Source organism: Oncorhynchus keta, chromosome 6 (assembly GCF_023373465.1).
Source record: "Oncorhynchus keta strain PuntledgeMale-10-30-2019 chromosome 6, Oket_V2, whole genome shotgun sequence".
Taxonomy (NCBI): Eukaryota; Metazoa; Chordata; class Actinopteri; order Salmoniformes; family Salmonidae; genus Oncorhynchus; species Oncorhynchus keta.
Window position 1 is genome coordinate 39,656,803 of NC_068426.1, and position 16,164 is coordinate 39,672,966.

General features: G+C 43.7%; 1 protein-coding gene across 4 annotated transcripts in view; it reads left to right on the forward strand.

Moving 5' to 3' along the window:
• The window catches only part of akna (AT-hook transcription factor), a 44,666-nt gene that overhangs the window by 13,274 nt on the left and 15,228 nt on the right, over positions 1-16,164 (forward strand). For all 4 annotated transcript variants that reach the window (XM_052521487.1, XM_052521486.1, XM_052521490.1 and 1 more), the window contains 12 exons: positions 5,083-5,239; positions 5,471-5,655; positions 5,768-5,886; positions 5,969-6,140; positions 6,553-6,716; positions 7,013-7,183; positions 7,378-7,627; positions 7,749-7,852; positions 8,153-8,451; positions 13,126-13,276; positions 15,151-15,303; positions 15,499-15,647. In XM_052521487.1, the coding sequence (XP_052377447.1) occupies positions 5,083-5,239; positions 5,471-5,655; positions 5,768-5,886; positions 5,969-6,140; positions 6,553-6,716; positions 7,013-7,183; positions 7,378-7,627; positions 7,749-7,852; positions 8,153-8,451; positions 13,126-13,276; positions 15,151-15,303; positions 15,499-15,647 (2,074 nt within the window). The remainder of the gene's footprint in view (positions 1-5,082; positions 5,240-5,470; positions 5,656-5,767; positions 5,887-5,968; positions 6,141-6,552; positions 6,717-7,012; positions 7,184-7,377; positions 7,628-7,748; positions 7,853-8,152; positions 8,452-13,125; positions 13,277-15,150; positions 15,304-15,498; positions 15,648-16,164) is intronic.

A 16,164-nucleotide genomic window follows, 5' to 3' on the forward strand; every position in this document is an offset into this window, starting at 1 on the left:
TTTATCCCTACCTATATGTACACTACTGTTTGGGGTCACTTAGAAATGCCCTTTATCCCTACCTATATGTACACTACTGTTTGGGGTCACTTAGAAATGCCCTTTAACCCTACCTATATGTACACTACTGTTTGGGGTCACTTAGAAATGCCCTTTATGTACACTACTGTTTGGGGTCACTTAGAAATGCCCTTTAACCCTACCTATATGTACACTACTGTTTGGGGTCACTTAGAAATGCCCTTTATCCCTACCTATATGTACACTACTACTGTTTAACCCTACCTATATGTACACTACTGTTTGGGGTCACTTAGAAATGCCCTTTAACCCTACCTATATGTACTCTACTGTTTGGGGTCACTTAGAAATGCCCTTTATACCCTACCTATGCCCTTTATACCTATATGTACACTACTGTTTGGGGTCACTTAGAAATGCCCTTTAACCCTACCTATATGTACACTACTGTTTGGGGTCACTTAGAAATGCCCTTTAACCCTACCTATATGTACACTACTGTTTGGGGTCACTTAGAAATGCCCTTTAACCCTACCTATATGTACACTACTGTTTGGGGTCACTTAGAAATGCCCTTTAACCCTACCTATATGTACACTACTGTTTGGGGTCACTTAGAAATGCCCTTTATCCCTACCTATATGTACACTACTGTTTGGGGTCACTTAGAAATGCCCTTTAACCCTACCTATATGTACACTACTGTTTGGGGTCACTTAGAAATGCCCTTTAACCCTACCTATATGTACACTACTGTTTGGGGTCACTTAGAAATGCCCTTTAACCCTACCTATATGTACACTACTGTTTGGGGTCACTTAGAAATGCCCTTTACCTACCTATGTACACTACTGTTTGGGGTCACTTAGAAATGCCCTTTATCCCTACCTATATGTACACTACTGTTTGGGGTCACTTAGAAATGCCCTTTAACCCTACCTATATGTACACTACTGTTTGGGGTCACTTAGAAATGCCCTTTAACCCTACCTATATGTACACTACTGTTTGGGGTCACTTAGAAATGCCCTTTAACCCTACCTATATGTACACTACTGTTTGGGGTCACTTAGAAATGCCCTTTAACCCTACCTATATGTACACTACTGTTTGGGGTCACTTAGAAATGCCCTTTAACCCTACCTATATGTACACTACTGTTTGGGGTCACTTAGAAATGCCCTTTAACCCTACCTATATGTACTCTACTGTTTGGGGTCACTTAGAAATGCCCTTTAACCCTACCTATATGTACACTACTGTTTGGGGTCACTTAGAAATGCCCTTTAACCCTACCTATATGTACACTAACCCTACCTATATGTACACTACTGTTTGGGGTCACTTAGAAATGCCCTTTAACCCTACCTATATGTACACTACTGTTTGGGGTCACTTAGAAATGCCCTTTAACCCTACCTATATGTACACTACTGTTTGGGGTCACTTAGAAATGCCCTTTAACCCTACCTATATGTACACTACTGTTTGGGGTCACTTAGAAATGCCCTTTAACCCTACCTACCTATATGTACACCTATATGTACTGTTTGGGGTCACTTAGAAATGCCCTTTATACCTATATGTACACTACTGTTTGGGGTGACTTAGAAATGCCCTTTATCCCTACCTATATGTACACTACTGTTTGGGGTCACTTAGAAATGCCCTTTAACCCTACCTATATGTACACTACTGTTTGGGGTCACTTAGAAATGCCCTTTAACCCTACCTATATGTACACTACTGTTTGGGGTCACTTAGAAATGCCCTTTATCCCTACCTATATGTACACTACTGTTTGGGGTCACTTAGAAATGCCCTTTATCCCTACCTATATGTACACTACTGTTTGGGGTCACTTAGAAATGCCCTTTAACCCTACCTATATGTACACTACTGTTTGGGGTCACCCCCTACCTATACTTTTGGGGTCACTACCCTTTACCCTACTGTTTGTTTGGGGTCACTTAGAAATGCCCTTTATCCCTACCTATATGTACACTACTGTTTGGGGTCACTTAGAAATGCCCTTTATCCCTACCTATATGTACACTACTGTTTGGGGTCACTTAGAAATGCCCTTTACCCTACCTATATGTACACTACTGTTTGGGGTCACTTAGAAATGCCCTTTAACCCTACCTATATGTACACTACTGTTTGGGGTCACTTACTGTTTACTGGGGGTCACTTAGAAATGCCCTTTAACCCTACCTATATGTACACTACTGTTTGGGGTCACTTAGAAATGCCCTTTAACCCTACCTATATGTACACTACTGTTTGGGGTCACTTAGAAATGCCCTTTAACCCTACCTATATGTACACTACTGTTTGGGGTCACTTAGAAATGCCCTTTAACCCTACCTATATGTACACTACTGTTTGGGGTCACTTAGAAATGCCCTTTAACCCTACCTATATGTACACTACTGTTTGGGGTCACTTAGAAATGCCCTTTATCCCTACCTACCTATATGCCCTTTACCCTACTACACTACTGTTTGGGGTCACTTAGAAATGCCCTTTAACCCTACCTATATGTACACTACTGTTTGGGGTCACTTAGAAATGCCCTTTATCCCTACCTATATGTACACTACTGTTTGGGGTCACTTAGAAATGCCCTTTACACTACTGTTGTACACTACTGTTTGGGGTCACTTAGAAATGCCCTTTAACCCTACCTATATGTACACTACTGTTTGGGGTCACTTAGAAATGCCCTTTAACCCTACCTATATGTACACTACTGTTTGGGGTCTATATGTACACTACTGTTTGGGGTCACTTAGAAATGCCCTTTAACCCTACCTATATGTACACTACTGTTTGGGGTCACTTAGAAATGCCCTTTAACCCTACCTATATGTACACTACTGTTTGGGGTCACTTAGAAATGCCCTTTAACCCTACCTACTGTTTGGGGTCACTTAGTAACCCTACCTATATGTACACTACTGTTTGGGGTCACTTAGAAATGCCCTTTAACCCTACCTATATGTACACTACTGTTTGGGGTCACTTAGAAATGCCCTTTAACCCTACCTATATGTACACTACTGTTTGGGGTCACTTAGAAATGCCCTTTAACCCTACCTATATGTACTACTGTTTGGGGTCACTTAGAAATGCCCTTTAACCCTACCTATATGTACACTACTGTTTGGGGTCACTTAGAAATGCCCTTTAACCCTACCTATATGTACACTACTGTTTGGGGTCACTTAGAAATGCCCTTTAACCCTACCTATATGTACACTACTGTTTGGGGTCACTTAGAAATGCCCTTTATCCCTACCTATATGTACACTACTGTTTGGGGTCACTTAGAAATGCCCTTTAACCCTACCTATATGTACACTACTGTTTGGGGTCACTTAGAAATGCCCTTTATCCCTACCTATATGTACACTACTGTTTGGGGTCACTTAGAAATGCCCTTTATCCCTACCTATATGTACACTACTGTTGTACACTACTGTTTGGGGTCACTTAGAAATGCCCTTTATCCCTACCTATATGTACACTACTGTTGTACACTACTGTTTGGGGTCACTTAGAAATGCCCTTTATCCCTACCTATATGTACACTACTGTTTGGGGTCACTTAGAAATGCCCTTTATCCCTACCTATATGTACACTACTGTTTGGGGTCACTTAGAAATGCCCTTTATCCCTACCTATATGTACACTACTGTTTGGGGTCACTTAGAAATGCCCTTTAACCCTACCTATATGTACACTACTGTTTGGGGTCACTTAGAAATGCCCTTGTTATTGAAAGAAAAACACTTTTTTTACCATTTGAAATGATGTCAAATTGATCCGAAATACAGTGTAGATATTGTTAACGTGGTAAATGACTATATCTATATAGGCGTACAGAGGCCCATTATCATTAACCACCACTCCTGTGTTCCAATGGCATGTTGTGTTAGCTAATCCAAGTTTATCATTTAAAAAGGCTAATTGATCATCAGAAAACCCTTTTGTGATTATGTTAGCACAGCTGAAAACTGTTGTCCTGATTAAAGAAGCAATAAAACTGGCCTTCTTTAGACTAGTTGAGTATCTGGAGCATCAGCATTTGTGGGTTCGATTACAGGCTCAAAATGGCCAGAAACAAAGCACTTTCTTCTGAAACTCATCAGTCTATTCTTGTTCTGACAAATGAAGGCTATTCCATGTGAGAAATTGCCAAGAAACTGAAGATCTCATACAGCGCTGTGTACTTACTCCCTTCACAGAACAGGGCAAACTGGCCCTAACCAGATTAGAAATAGGAGTGGGAGGCCCCGGTGCACAACTGAGCAAGAGGACAAGTACATTAGAGTATCTAGTTTGAGAAACTGACGCCTCACAAGTCCTCAACTGGCAGCTTCATTGAATAGTACCCGCAAAACACCGGCCTCAACGTCAACAGTGAAGAGGCGACTCCGGGATGCTGGGCTTTTAGGCAGAATTATTCCGTCCAATGTCTGTGTTCTTTTGCCCATCTTAATCTTTTATTTTTATTGGCTAGTCTGAGATATGGCTTTTTCTTGGCAACTCTGCCTAGTCGCCTCTTCACTGTTGACATTGAGACTGGTGTTTTGCAGGTACTATTTCATGAAGCTGCCAGTACCTAAATGACCTTGTAGCCCTTCACAGAGACTCGGCACTGGTACCCTGTGTATATAGCCAAGTTATTATTACTCATTATGTTATTTTTTTGTCTTTTTTTCTCTCTGCATTGTTGGGAAATGCCCGTAAATAAGCATTTCACTGTTAGTCTACACCTGTTGTTTACACAGCATTTCACTGTTAGTCTACACCTGTTGTTTACACAGCATTTCACTGTTAGTCTACACCTGTTGTTTACACAGCATTTCACTGTTAGTCTACACCTGTTGTTTACACAGCATTTCACTGTTAGTCTACACCTGTTGTTTACACAGCATGTAACAACAACAACAATGATTTGAAACTCTTATCATTTATCAAATTTGTAATAATTTTGCTCATATAATTCATTACTTTTGACGCCTGTTTTTCCCTGTTGTCTCTATCTCCAGGTGAGCCTCTACTCCGACCCTCCCAAGCCCAGTCACGCCGTCCAATCAGGTGTACTCCATGAAGGGTCAAAGGTCATGACCCTAACTTTTCCCCACGCTCAGAGGGCAGAGCTCAGCTTAGGCTCTGTTTACCTAAATGGACAGGCTGCCCAACAAGGTACTAACAGCCATCTTATATATGCTTCCCAAATGACACCCCAATCCCTTTATTGTGCATTACTTTTGACCAGAGCCTTATGGGAATTAGAGTAGCATTTGGGACACAACCATGGCTTTGTTTCAATACGTTCTTACACTCCATTGACAGTTGATTCTGCCTCTCATTCAACATTTCTTTACACATTTCTATTGTCCTTTACTAAAAACCTATTTTCTCTCCGCACTACAGGACATAGTGGAGTCTCCTCTGTCTGTCCCTCTGCGGCCTCCTCATCCCCCAGAAGCCTGGGCCCTGGAGTTAGAGAGCAGCTGACCAGGGCTCTCTCAAAGCAGGCTGAGAGGTTCCTCCAGCAGGTGCAGACATTTGAAGAGCTCCTGAGGACAGGGAAACTTAAACCGTTTGAGCAGATGAAGGTATTGTTCAGATATTTATCTAATTTGAGTCTTGCAAATATTGTAGAGTGTCTCTCAGTGCTCACTGGCCACCAGGTTGTTTGAGTAATGATGTGATGTTGTGTCCCTGCAGGGTTTGTCCCAGCTGCTGCAGGGGCAGGATTCTCTGGAAAGAGGTTATCTAGCAGCACGAGACGAACACAGACTTCTACTGCAGAGAGGGGCCGAGCTGGGCCCTTTTGATCCCGGCAGGTGAGACCACACTGCAGGATTATACTGTGTTTAAACTGATAGATGAAGTGGTGGACATGAAGTGTGTGTGTTTGTGTGACAGGGAGTTGGAGGGCCGTATATTCCAGTGTGGGATGCGTGTGGAGGAGCTCAAGGAACAGGTGGAGCAGACTGAACAGGACCGGCCCACCTCAGAAGCCCCTCCCACTCCACCTCCTCACCCCACCCCCTACTCCATGCCTGCAGGGGGCAGCGAGCCCATGCCACTCCCTGAGGTACCGTGACAACACAGCTACTGAAGATAAAGGCCTGCATTTCCAAGATTGTTAACATCTCTCTCTCTCTACCTCTCTCTCTTCCTCTCTCTCTCTACCTCTCTCTCTCTCTACCTCTCTCTCTACCTCTCTCTCTTCTCTCTCTCTCTCTACCTCTCTCTCTCTCTACCTCTCTCTTCCTCTCTCTCTCTCTCTACCTCTCTCCTCTCTCTCTCTCTCTCTCTCTCTCTCTACCTCTCTCTACCTTTCTTCCTACCTCTCTCTCTACCTCTCTCTACCTCTCTCTCTCTACCTCTCTACCTCCCTCTCTCTCTCTACCTCTTCCTCTCTCTCTCTACCTCTCTCTCTTTCTCTCTCTACCTCTCTCTCTCTCTCTCTCTACCCCTCTCTCTCTCTACCTCTCTCTCTCTAGAGCCCAGTGTTACCTCTGCCAGGGGAGTCTGGGGTGGGGGTGGAGGTTAGCTCAGCCAGCGGAGAGAGCGAGGGAGAGGAGGGAGGGATGCCATCCCTGCTCCTCCATCCCTTACGCCACGAACACAAACGCGTAGAGAGAGACTTCAGCATGCTGATGGACCAGTAAGTCTCAATCGATTTGAAACACTTTGGAATGATTTGGACATAAAATACAAAACATTCTAATATCAGGGATCATTTGTAGACTGCTTACAGAGTAAGGAAATATGTAATTTATGTCATTTGGATGAACTATCCTTTTAAAGAAGGTCTAGTCTGTGTTACATGACGTTGTAGGACAGAAGTATTCAAAATCAGCCAATGATTGGCTGGCTGTTCTTTTGTTCTAAACATAATCATGGTATTGGTCAATTTAACAGTGGTGTAAATATCAGTTTGCTTCCAAATGCCCCATCCAGCTACCAGAGTTTCAGGGAGCTGCCCAGACTGCTAGACCTGGATCTGACAGAGGGAGACCATGACTCTCCTGACGCAGGAGAGGAAGCCACACATTCAGGTGGTGAGGGGACAAGAGAGGGACCACACCCAAGGACAGGGAGGGAGAAGGGCCACACAAGTCTCGCTCAGAGGTGAGCCTGAACTCTGCACCAGGCTTGTATTCACCAGGAAGCAAAACAGAACTGGGGAGTGTCTACCTGAACCTATCCAATAAGAAGCCCTTGTTTTTGTTGCAGAAGGTTTTGCTACAGTGTGCACTGTGTACTAATGAATACGAACACTGGATAACATTTATATTACTCTAAATTATATGATGTGTTTTCAGACGGCCAATGCAAGGTCAGCAGGACCCTGCATTCATTCCAACGGCGAGACCAAGGACCAGCAAATCACTTCCTCCTTCCCCAAAGGACCTCAGCCAATCCGCTGCATTTCCTGATCTGCTGGCCAATGACAGCAAGAGGTCCGAGGTCAGGAAGTCTCATGGCAGCAGTCTGACCAGTTTGGGGGAGAGTGCTGCCTCAGAGAGGCGAGGCGCCAAACTGCAGCCTGGGACCAGGAGAGTGCCGTCCCAGGTCAGTTCCATCTTTTTAAAAATTTGTTATAATGAATGAATGATAATTAAGTTACAAATTTATCTCCACAATTCATCAATTTCTACTGAGCCTGAAAGAGTCATTTGTCTGTGTTGACCAGGATGGGATCATCTCACCAGAGACTGACAGTGGTTTTGTTGGCTCTGAAAGCAGTCGTCTGACTCCTGCAGCACCTAGTGCTCTCCACCAGAGGGCCATAGCGAGGTGAGCTACTGGTGCCCCTCCTTCCCTCTTCCTCTCCCCTCAGTGACTCGGCTGTCAATCTTGCAGAACATGACGACACATTCCCCAGTGTCTCACACGAACACTCACTCACACACACACATGCACACACACTACTGACACACCTTCACACAGCTCCGCACTGTGCCCTCACTGTGCCCTCACAATGTCCCTGTCAAGTTGCCTACAGATCTTAACCTTCCCCTGTTTTGTTCCTATTGGGTTCCCTTGTAATCTTATCAGTGTGTGTTCCTGTCTTTGTTTTCCTTTCCTCTTCCCTAGCCTGTCAGTCCCTGAGGAGCAGAGCCCAGGGAATCCCCACCACACATCCCCCGTGTCAGGGCAGCCTCTCCCCTCTTCCTGCACCCCCTCACACAGACCACAGAGACCAACCTTGCTGGAGCACTGTGGAGGCTCTCGTCTGAGCACCCCGAGGCAGGTACGGGGGTCTTCAGGGAGAACCAGAGGGGAGGAAAGGAGGGGCACCTCAGCCTCCAGTTCCCCCCAGCACAGGGCCAGCAGGACCCCCCAGCCCTGGGCTGGCAGTGGGACCAGTGAGTTTGGACCAGACAGTGACCACAGTGAGTCCATGCTGTTCTGTCTGTAACCGTCTTATTTAGGTTACGTTGCAAATTGTGTTCTTACAAGTGACTAAGAACAAATGAATCAATATAGTTTTTATATTTTATATACATTTAAAAAAAAAAAATAGAAAGCCAATAAATGAAATTTGCCAATTTTATGGGAGAAGAAGAAAATATCGAAATAATGCTTTTTAGTCTATTCATGGATGGAAATACATTTGACCAGTTATGCTTATCGGTCTATGGGTTAATTTGCATAATTTAGTGTAATTAAATTGGCCCAGGTGTATATTTGTTATGTATGATATTTAGATACAGAGCCTTTGAGCTGAGTATCTGTCACTGTGCTTTTATAAGCCCAATCATTGCACAACAATTCTAAATGCAATCGTGTGTTAAAAATAGTTTATTTTTGTCCATGATAAAAAATAGCTAATATTTTTTTTCTTCTCAACTGCTAATTGAAGCGCGCTTCCCAATCGCCATTTTAAATGCATGGGCAACGGAAGGTAGGCTTCATCAGCATTTTGAAAACATATAGCTACTTAATTGTTTGAAACCTGAACGTTTTACTACATATAATGAGGAATGTTTGACCTTTCTTGCATCTTTAGATCTCCCCTCTTTCTAAACATCTACAACCAGATCCGTCCGTGGACAATTATTTTATAAAGACTTTCATATGCCATTGAAACCAGGGCCTATTTCTATCGGGTTCTATATGGTTTTCCAATTAACTCTTTTTAATTGTCCAGTAGCCGTTTTGAAACCAGGAGCCTATTTCTCTATGCCATTGGTTTTCCAATTAACTCTTTTAATTGTCCAGTAGCCAGTTTAAACCAGGAGCCTATTTCTCATATGCCATTGGTTTTCCAGTAGTCAAGTCTCTTTTTAATTGTCCAGTGCCATTTAAACCAGGAGCCTATTTCTCTATAGCCATTGGTTCTATTGGTTTTCCAATTAACTCTTTTTAATTGTCAGTAGCCATTTGAAACCAGGAGCCTATTTCCATTTCTATTGGTTTTCCAAAACTCTTTTTAATTGTCAGTAGCCATTGAAACCAGGAGCCTATTTCTCTAGGGTTCATTGGTTTTCCATTAACTCTTTTTAATTGTCATATGCCATTTAAACCAGGAGCCTATTTCTCTAGGGTTCTAGGTTTTCCATAACTCTTTTTAATTGTCCAGTCATATGCCATTGAAACCAGTAGCCTATTTCTCTAGTTCATTGGTTTTCCAATTAACTATTTTTAATTGTCCAGTATGCCATTGAAACCAGGAGCCTATTTCTCTATTGCCATTGGTTTTCCAATTAACTCTTTAATTGTCAGTAGCCATTGAAACCAGGAGCCTATTTCTCATATGTTCATTGGTTTTCCAGTAACTCTTTTTAATTGTCCAGTAGCCATTTAAACCAGTAGTTTCTCTATTGGCCATATGGTTTTCCATTAACTCTTTAATTGTCCATATGCCATTTAAACCAGTATTTCATTGCCATTCCAGTAGGTTTTCAATTAACCATTTTAATTGTCAGTAGCCAGTTTAAAACCAGGAGCCTATTTCTCTATTGGTTCATATGGTTTTCCATTGAACTCTTTTTAATTGTCAGTAGCCATTTAAACCAGGAGCCTATTTCCATATGCCATTGAAACCAATTAACTCTTTTAATTGTCAGTAGCCGTTTAAAACCAGGAGCCTATTTCTCTAGTTCATATGCCATTAACTCTTTTAATTGTCAGTAGCCATTTAAACCAGGAGCCTATTTCCATTGAAACAGGTTCTATTGGTTTTCCAATTAAACCAGTTCAATTGTAGCCATATGCCATTTAAACCAGTAGCCTAGTTTCTCTATTGGGTTCTATTGGTTTTCCAATAACCATTTAATTGTCAGTATGCCATTTAAACCAGTAGTCAGTATAAAGACTTCCATATGCCATTGAAACCAGTAGTCAGTAGTCATATGCCATTGAAACCAGTAGTCATATGCCATTGAAACCAGTAGTCAGTAGTCATATGCCATTGAAACCAGTAGTCAGTAGTCATATGCCATTGAAACCAGTAGTCAGTAGACTTCATATGCCATTTAAACCAGTAGTCAGTAGTCATATGCCATTGAAACCAGTAGTCATATGCCATTGAAACCAGTAGTCAGTAGTCATATGCCATTGAAACCAGTAGTCAGTAGCCATATGCCATTGAAACCAGTAGTCATATGCCATTGAAACCAGTAGTCATATGCCATTGAAACCAGTAGTCATATGCCATTGAAACCAGTAGTCAGTAGTCATATGCCATTGAAACCAGTAGTCAGTAGCCATATGCCATTGAAACCAGTAGTCAGTAGTCATATGCCATTGAAACCAGTAGCCATATGCCATTGAAACCAGTAGTCAGTAGTCATATGCCATTGAAACCAGTAGTCATATGCCATTGAAACCAGTAGTCAGTAGCCATATGCCATTGAAACCAGTAGTCATATGCCATTGAAACCAGTAGTCATATGCCATTGAAACCAGTAGTCAGTAGTCATATGCCATTGAAACCAGTAGTCAGTAGTCATATGCCATTGAAACCAGTAGTCAGTAGTCATATGCCATTGAAACCAGTAGTCAGTAGTCATATGCCATTGAAACCAGTAGTCAGTAGTCATATGCCATTGAAACCAGTAGTCATATGCCATTGAAACCAGTAGTCAGTAGTCATATGCCATTGAAACCAGTAGTCAGTAGTCATATGCCATTGAAACCAGTAGTCATATGCCATTGAAACCAGTAGTCAGTAGTCATATGCCATTGAAACCAGTAGTCATATGCCATTGAAACCAGTAGTCATATGCCATTGAAACCAGTAGTCATATGCCATTGAAACCAGTAGTCAGTAGTCATATGCCATTGAAACCAGTAGTCATATGCCATTGAAACCAGTAGTCATATGCCATTGAAACCAGTAGTCAGTAGTCATATGCCATTGAAACCAGTAGTCAGTAGTCATATGCCATTGAAACCAGTAGTCAGTAGCCATATGCCATTGAAACCAGTAGTCATATGCCATTGAAACCAGTAGTCATATGCCATTGAAACCAGTAGTCAGTAGTCATATGCCATTGAAACCAGTAGTCAGTAGTCATATGCCATTGAAACCAGTAGTCATATGCCATTGAAACCAGTAGCCATATGCCATTGAAACCAGTAGTCAGTAGCCATATGCCATTGAAACCAGTAGTCAGTAGTCATATGCCATTGAAACCAGTAGTCAGTAGTCATATGCCATTGAAACCAGTAGTCATATGCCATTGAAACCAGTAGCCATATGCCATTGAAACCAGTAGTCAGTAGTCATATGCCATTGAAACCAGTAGTCAGTAGCCATATGCCATTGAAACCAGTAGCCATATGCCATTGAAACCAGTAGTCAGTAGTCATATGCCATTGAAACCAGTAGTCATATGCCATTGAAACCAGTAGTCAGTAGCCATACGCCATTGAAACCAGTAGCCAGTAGTCTATTATATGGACAAGGTAGTTTTGATTGATCTGTTTGTCGGTGTCAGCACAGTGGGCTCCCCTGTCATTTGTTTTAGTAGCCCTTTCCTACAGTCAAGTTAACTAGTGGCCTCATGGGTGGAATGTTATTAATATTTTTCATCATTTCATAATTCGTGTTGTTATATTTCATTCTTCTGTGATGAATATAAAGTGTAATATTGGGATTCAAACTCTAAATGTAATACATTTCTACTCTATCTGACATGGTGGAGGAGGAGTCTTCTGTTTTTTAAGCCCATAACCATGTATGGGAGGTGTATACTTTTGTTTCATAGTAGATTTGTTTAAGACTACCGAGAAACACTCAGTGACCCCGATTTAGCCCACTGCAGTATTACAAATATTCAACTAATGTCTTCAGCCATATAATGTGTAGTAGAATGGCATGAAATGTATTTTCCCCGTTCAAAGAAAGAAACATGTATGTGATGTAGCCTGAAGTAGCCTGAAGCACAGACCTGTACGCTATACGCCCTCAGCCATGCCTTCAACAGTCTTTTTTTACCAACAGTGATCGAGTTATATTATTAGCTTGAATTAAGACTATCCGATCTACTCATCACATTACGAATAGGAGGCCATTTTACATAAGTCTGTAAATGTGATGCCGAATGGCATGATTTATTATACAGGTGCATTTTTAATGGTAAAAATGTACTTCCCCAAACTTAACTCTCTCTCTCCGTCTGCAAAGGCTGGTGATTTAGCTGTTCGTTACTCGTCTTGTTGGCTGAGGAAAAGTAAATGTGGACAGTTATTCTAACAGCTTCAAAGTGAGCGGTAAGGACACACGCCGTTGCGTCCTCGACGTGCATGTTCTGTTAAGATTCATTGCCATAATCGAAATGCGAGTTCGGTCATTCTGAGCACCGTGGCACACGATGCATATGGTTCCGGTACATTTTCAAAATGCTGCCGGTGAAATGTCCAGCGCCACGTTTTCATACCGGAAACGCTGGTACACGGTCTAGTCTGTGCCAGAAACCCTCCTGGGAGGAATCAGGGAGGCAGCTATTAGCGGTTTGGCTATGTTTCTTTGCCCATGTCAGTTAATTTGATCCTCCACCTCTCCCCTGCCTTCTGTTTTAAACCCCTCTCTCCTCTTTAATTCCTCCTTCTATCCTAAGTCCACTCTGCGTCAGGGGAGGATGAGGGACGAAGTGACCGTTCCACCCGAACGACCCAGCATTGCTGCCAGCCAAGCCCCTCCCCCACTGCACCCTATCACCATGGCGATCCCCTCCGAGCCCTGAGCGCTGGTCAGCTGACCAACCGCAAGTGAGTGTCTCTCTCTCCCTCTCTCTCTCTCTCTCTCTGCCTCCCTCTCTCTCTGCCTCCCTCTCTCTCTGCCTCCCTCTCTCTCTGCCTCCCTCCTCTCTGCCTCCCTCTCTCTCTGCCTCCCTCTCTCTGCTGCCTCCCTCTCTCTCTGCCTCCTCTCTCTCTCTCTCCTCCTCTCTCTCTCTGCCTCTCTCTCTCTCTCTGCCTCTCTCTCTCTGCCTCTCTCTCTCTCTGCCTCTCTCTCTCTCTCTCTGCCTCTCTCTCTCTCTGCCTCTCTCTCTCTCCTCTCTCTCTCTGCCTCACTCTCTCTCTGCCTCTCTCTCTCTCTCTGCCTCTCTCTCTCTCTCCTCTCTCTCTCTCTCTGCCTCTCTCTCTCTCCTCTCTCTGCCTCTCTCTCTGCCTCTCTCTCTCTCATCTCTGCCTCTCTCTCTCTCTCTCTCTCTCTCTCTGCCTCTCTCTCTCTGCCTCTCTCTCTCTGCCTCTCTCTCTCTCTGCCTCTCCTCTCTCTCCTCTCTCTCTCTCTCTGCCTCTCTCTCTCTGCCTCTCTCTCTCCTCTCTCTCTCTCTGCCTCTCTCTCTCTCTCTCTCTGCCTCTCTCTCTCTCTCTCTCTGCCTCACTCTCTCTCTCTGCCTCTCTCTCTCTGCCTCTCTCTCTCTCTCTCTCTCTCTCTCTGCCTCTCATCTCTCTCTCTGCCTCTCTCTCTCTCTCTCTCTGCCTCTCTCTCCTCTCTCTCTGCTCTCTCTGCCTCTCTCTCTGCCTCTCTCTCTGCTCTCTCTCCTCTCTCTCTGCCTCTCTCTCTCTGCCTCTCTCTCTCTCTCTCTGCCTCTCTCTCTCTGCCTCTCTCTCTCTGCCTCTCTCTCTCTGCCTCTCTGCCTCTCTCTCTCTGCCTCTCTCTCTCTATGCCTCTCTCTCTCTCTCTCTCTATGCCTCTCTCTCTCTCTCTCTCTCTCTCTATGCCTCTCTCTCTCTCTCTCTCTCTCTCTCTCTCTCTCTCTCTCTCTCTCTCTCTCTCTGCCTCTCTCTCTCTCTCTCTGCCTCTCTCTCTCTCCACAACTGCTCCCATGGCGATAGTGACACAAACAAGCACAGATTTCTGAGTCTCTTTGGGAAGTATTGGCTGGGAGGTGAAGAGGGCTGCTTCACTGCAGCAAAAATACCAGCTCAGCTCAAAGGCATTTTTTTTCTTTCTGTCAACTCCAAGTAGAATCTAAGAGGGGGGATTATTAGATGTTTGACATTTGATTTCCTTTTATCCTGAGGGTGTTGACTGGCTGGTGTCTTCTCTCTTACCTGGGAAGTGAGGTTCTGGCATTGGATCCTACCAGAGCCATATCTTTATTACATCATTCATATGTATTTGAAAAATCTAGCTCTGGATCCTACAGCGTTTTATTGGCAGGTGTCAGTGTGTGTCTAACGTGTCCGTGTCCCTGGGTCAGGTAGAGTCTGGATACATCAAGTGAAATGGCAGTCAACCTGAGTCATTTTTACATTCTGTATTTCTGTTTGATATGATTACATGTGGAGACTCAGGAGGTACATACTGTACCCAGTGTTGACTCTTGCACGGTGTGACACTGCATGAGTGGGCCCTGTTTACATTACATACATTATCACATTATAGGAATGAGTTTAGAAAAAGATTGTGTATGGTTTGGAATGTCAAATTGATTCGATTGGCTGGGTCAATTGTGCGTTTTAACACCTATAACAGATGTGATATTACTAACTACAATATTTGCAACAAGTAACAGTACAGTTACCAATGGAGTTGAAATGGCAGTGTCTGCTCTATAACATTGAGGTAGAAAATGTCAACACTTCTCTCTGTGCTCATTCTCGCGTGTTCGTGTGTTTCTGTGTCTGTCCCTCAGTGAGGCCATCCAGTCCCTGCAGGCAGAGGTGGGCAGACTAAAGGAGCGACTCGAGGGCAGTCTGAGACAGACCAACCCTCCCAGTCCTGTTAGAGCGCCCCCCTCAGCCCAGGATGGCCACACACACTCTCTCAGCTCAACACCTCGTACCAGGTTCGCCTTTTCTTTTTACCGTGGCACTTTTTCTCATCAGACTTGTGTTACTGTTGAAACTGGTTTATTGACATTTTTACTGGCCCATAAGGGCTCTGGTCAAAAGTAGTGCACTATATAGGGAATAGGGTCTCATTGTCTTTCTTTCAGCGTTTCTGATTTGTAATGTTCCTTTTGATGACTCTACTCTCTCAGGTCTGCTCAGCGAAGGAGGGATGGTGGTAGAGAGGAGAGCAGGGAGGAGAGGAGGTGGGGTGAGGAGCAACAGGTGGAGGAGAGGTCTCCCGGGTTGACTCCTAGAAGATCAGCCTCTGTTCCCAGACAGAGACCTGAACTGGACATTAGTGAGTTATGGGCTGACTGTAATGCAGAGGGTGTTTTTTTTTGCAGCATACATAAATTATGCGTCCCAAATGGAACCCTATTCCCTACATAGTGCACTACTTTAGACCAGAGCCCTATGGAACCCTATTCCCTATATAGTGCACTACTTTAGACCAGAGCCCTATGGAACCCTATTCCCTACATAGTGCACTACTTTAGACCAGAGCCCTATGGAACCCTATTCCCTATATAGTGCACTACTTTTGAACAGAGCCCTATGGAACCCTATTCCCTATATAGTGCACTACTTTTGAACAGAGCCCTATGGAACCCTATTCCCTATATAGTGCACTACTTTTGAACAGAGCCCTATGGAACCCTATTCCCTATATAGTGCACTACTTTTGAACAGAGCCCTATGGAACCCTATTCCCTATATAGTGCACTACTTTTGAACAGAGCCCTATGGAACCCTATTCCCTACATAGTGCACTACTTTAGGTCAGAGCACTTATGGACCCCTATTCCCTACATAGT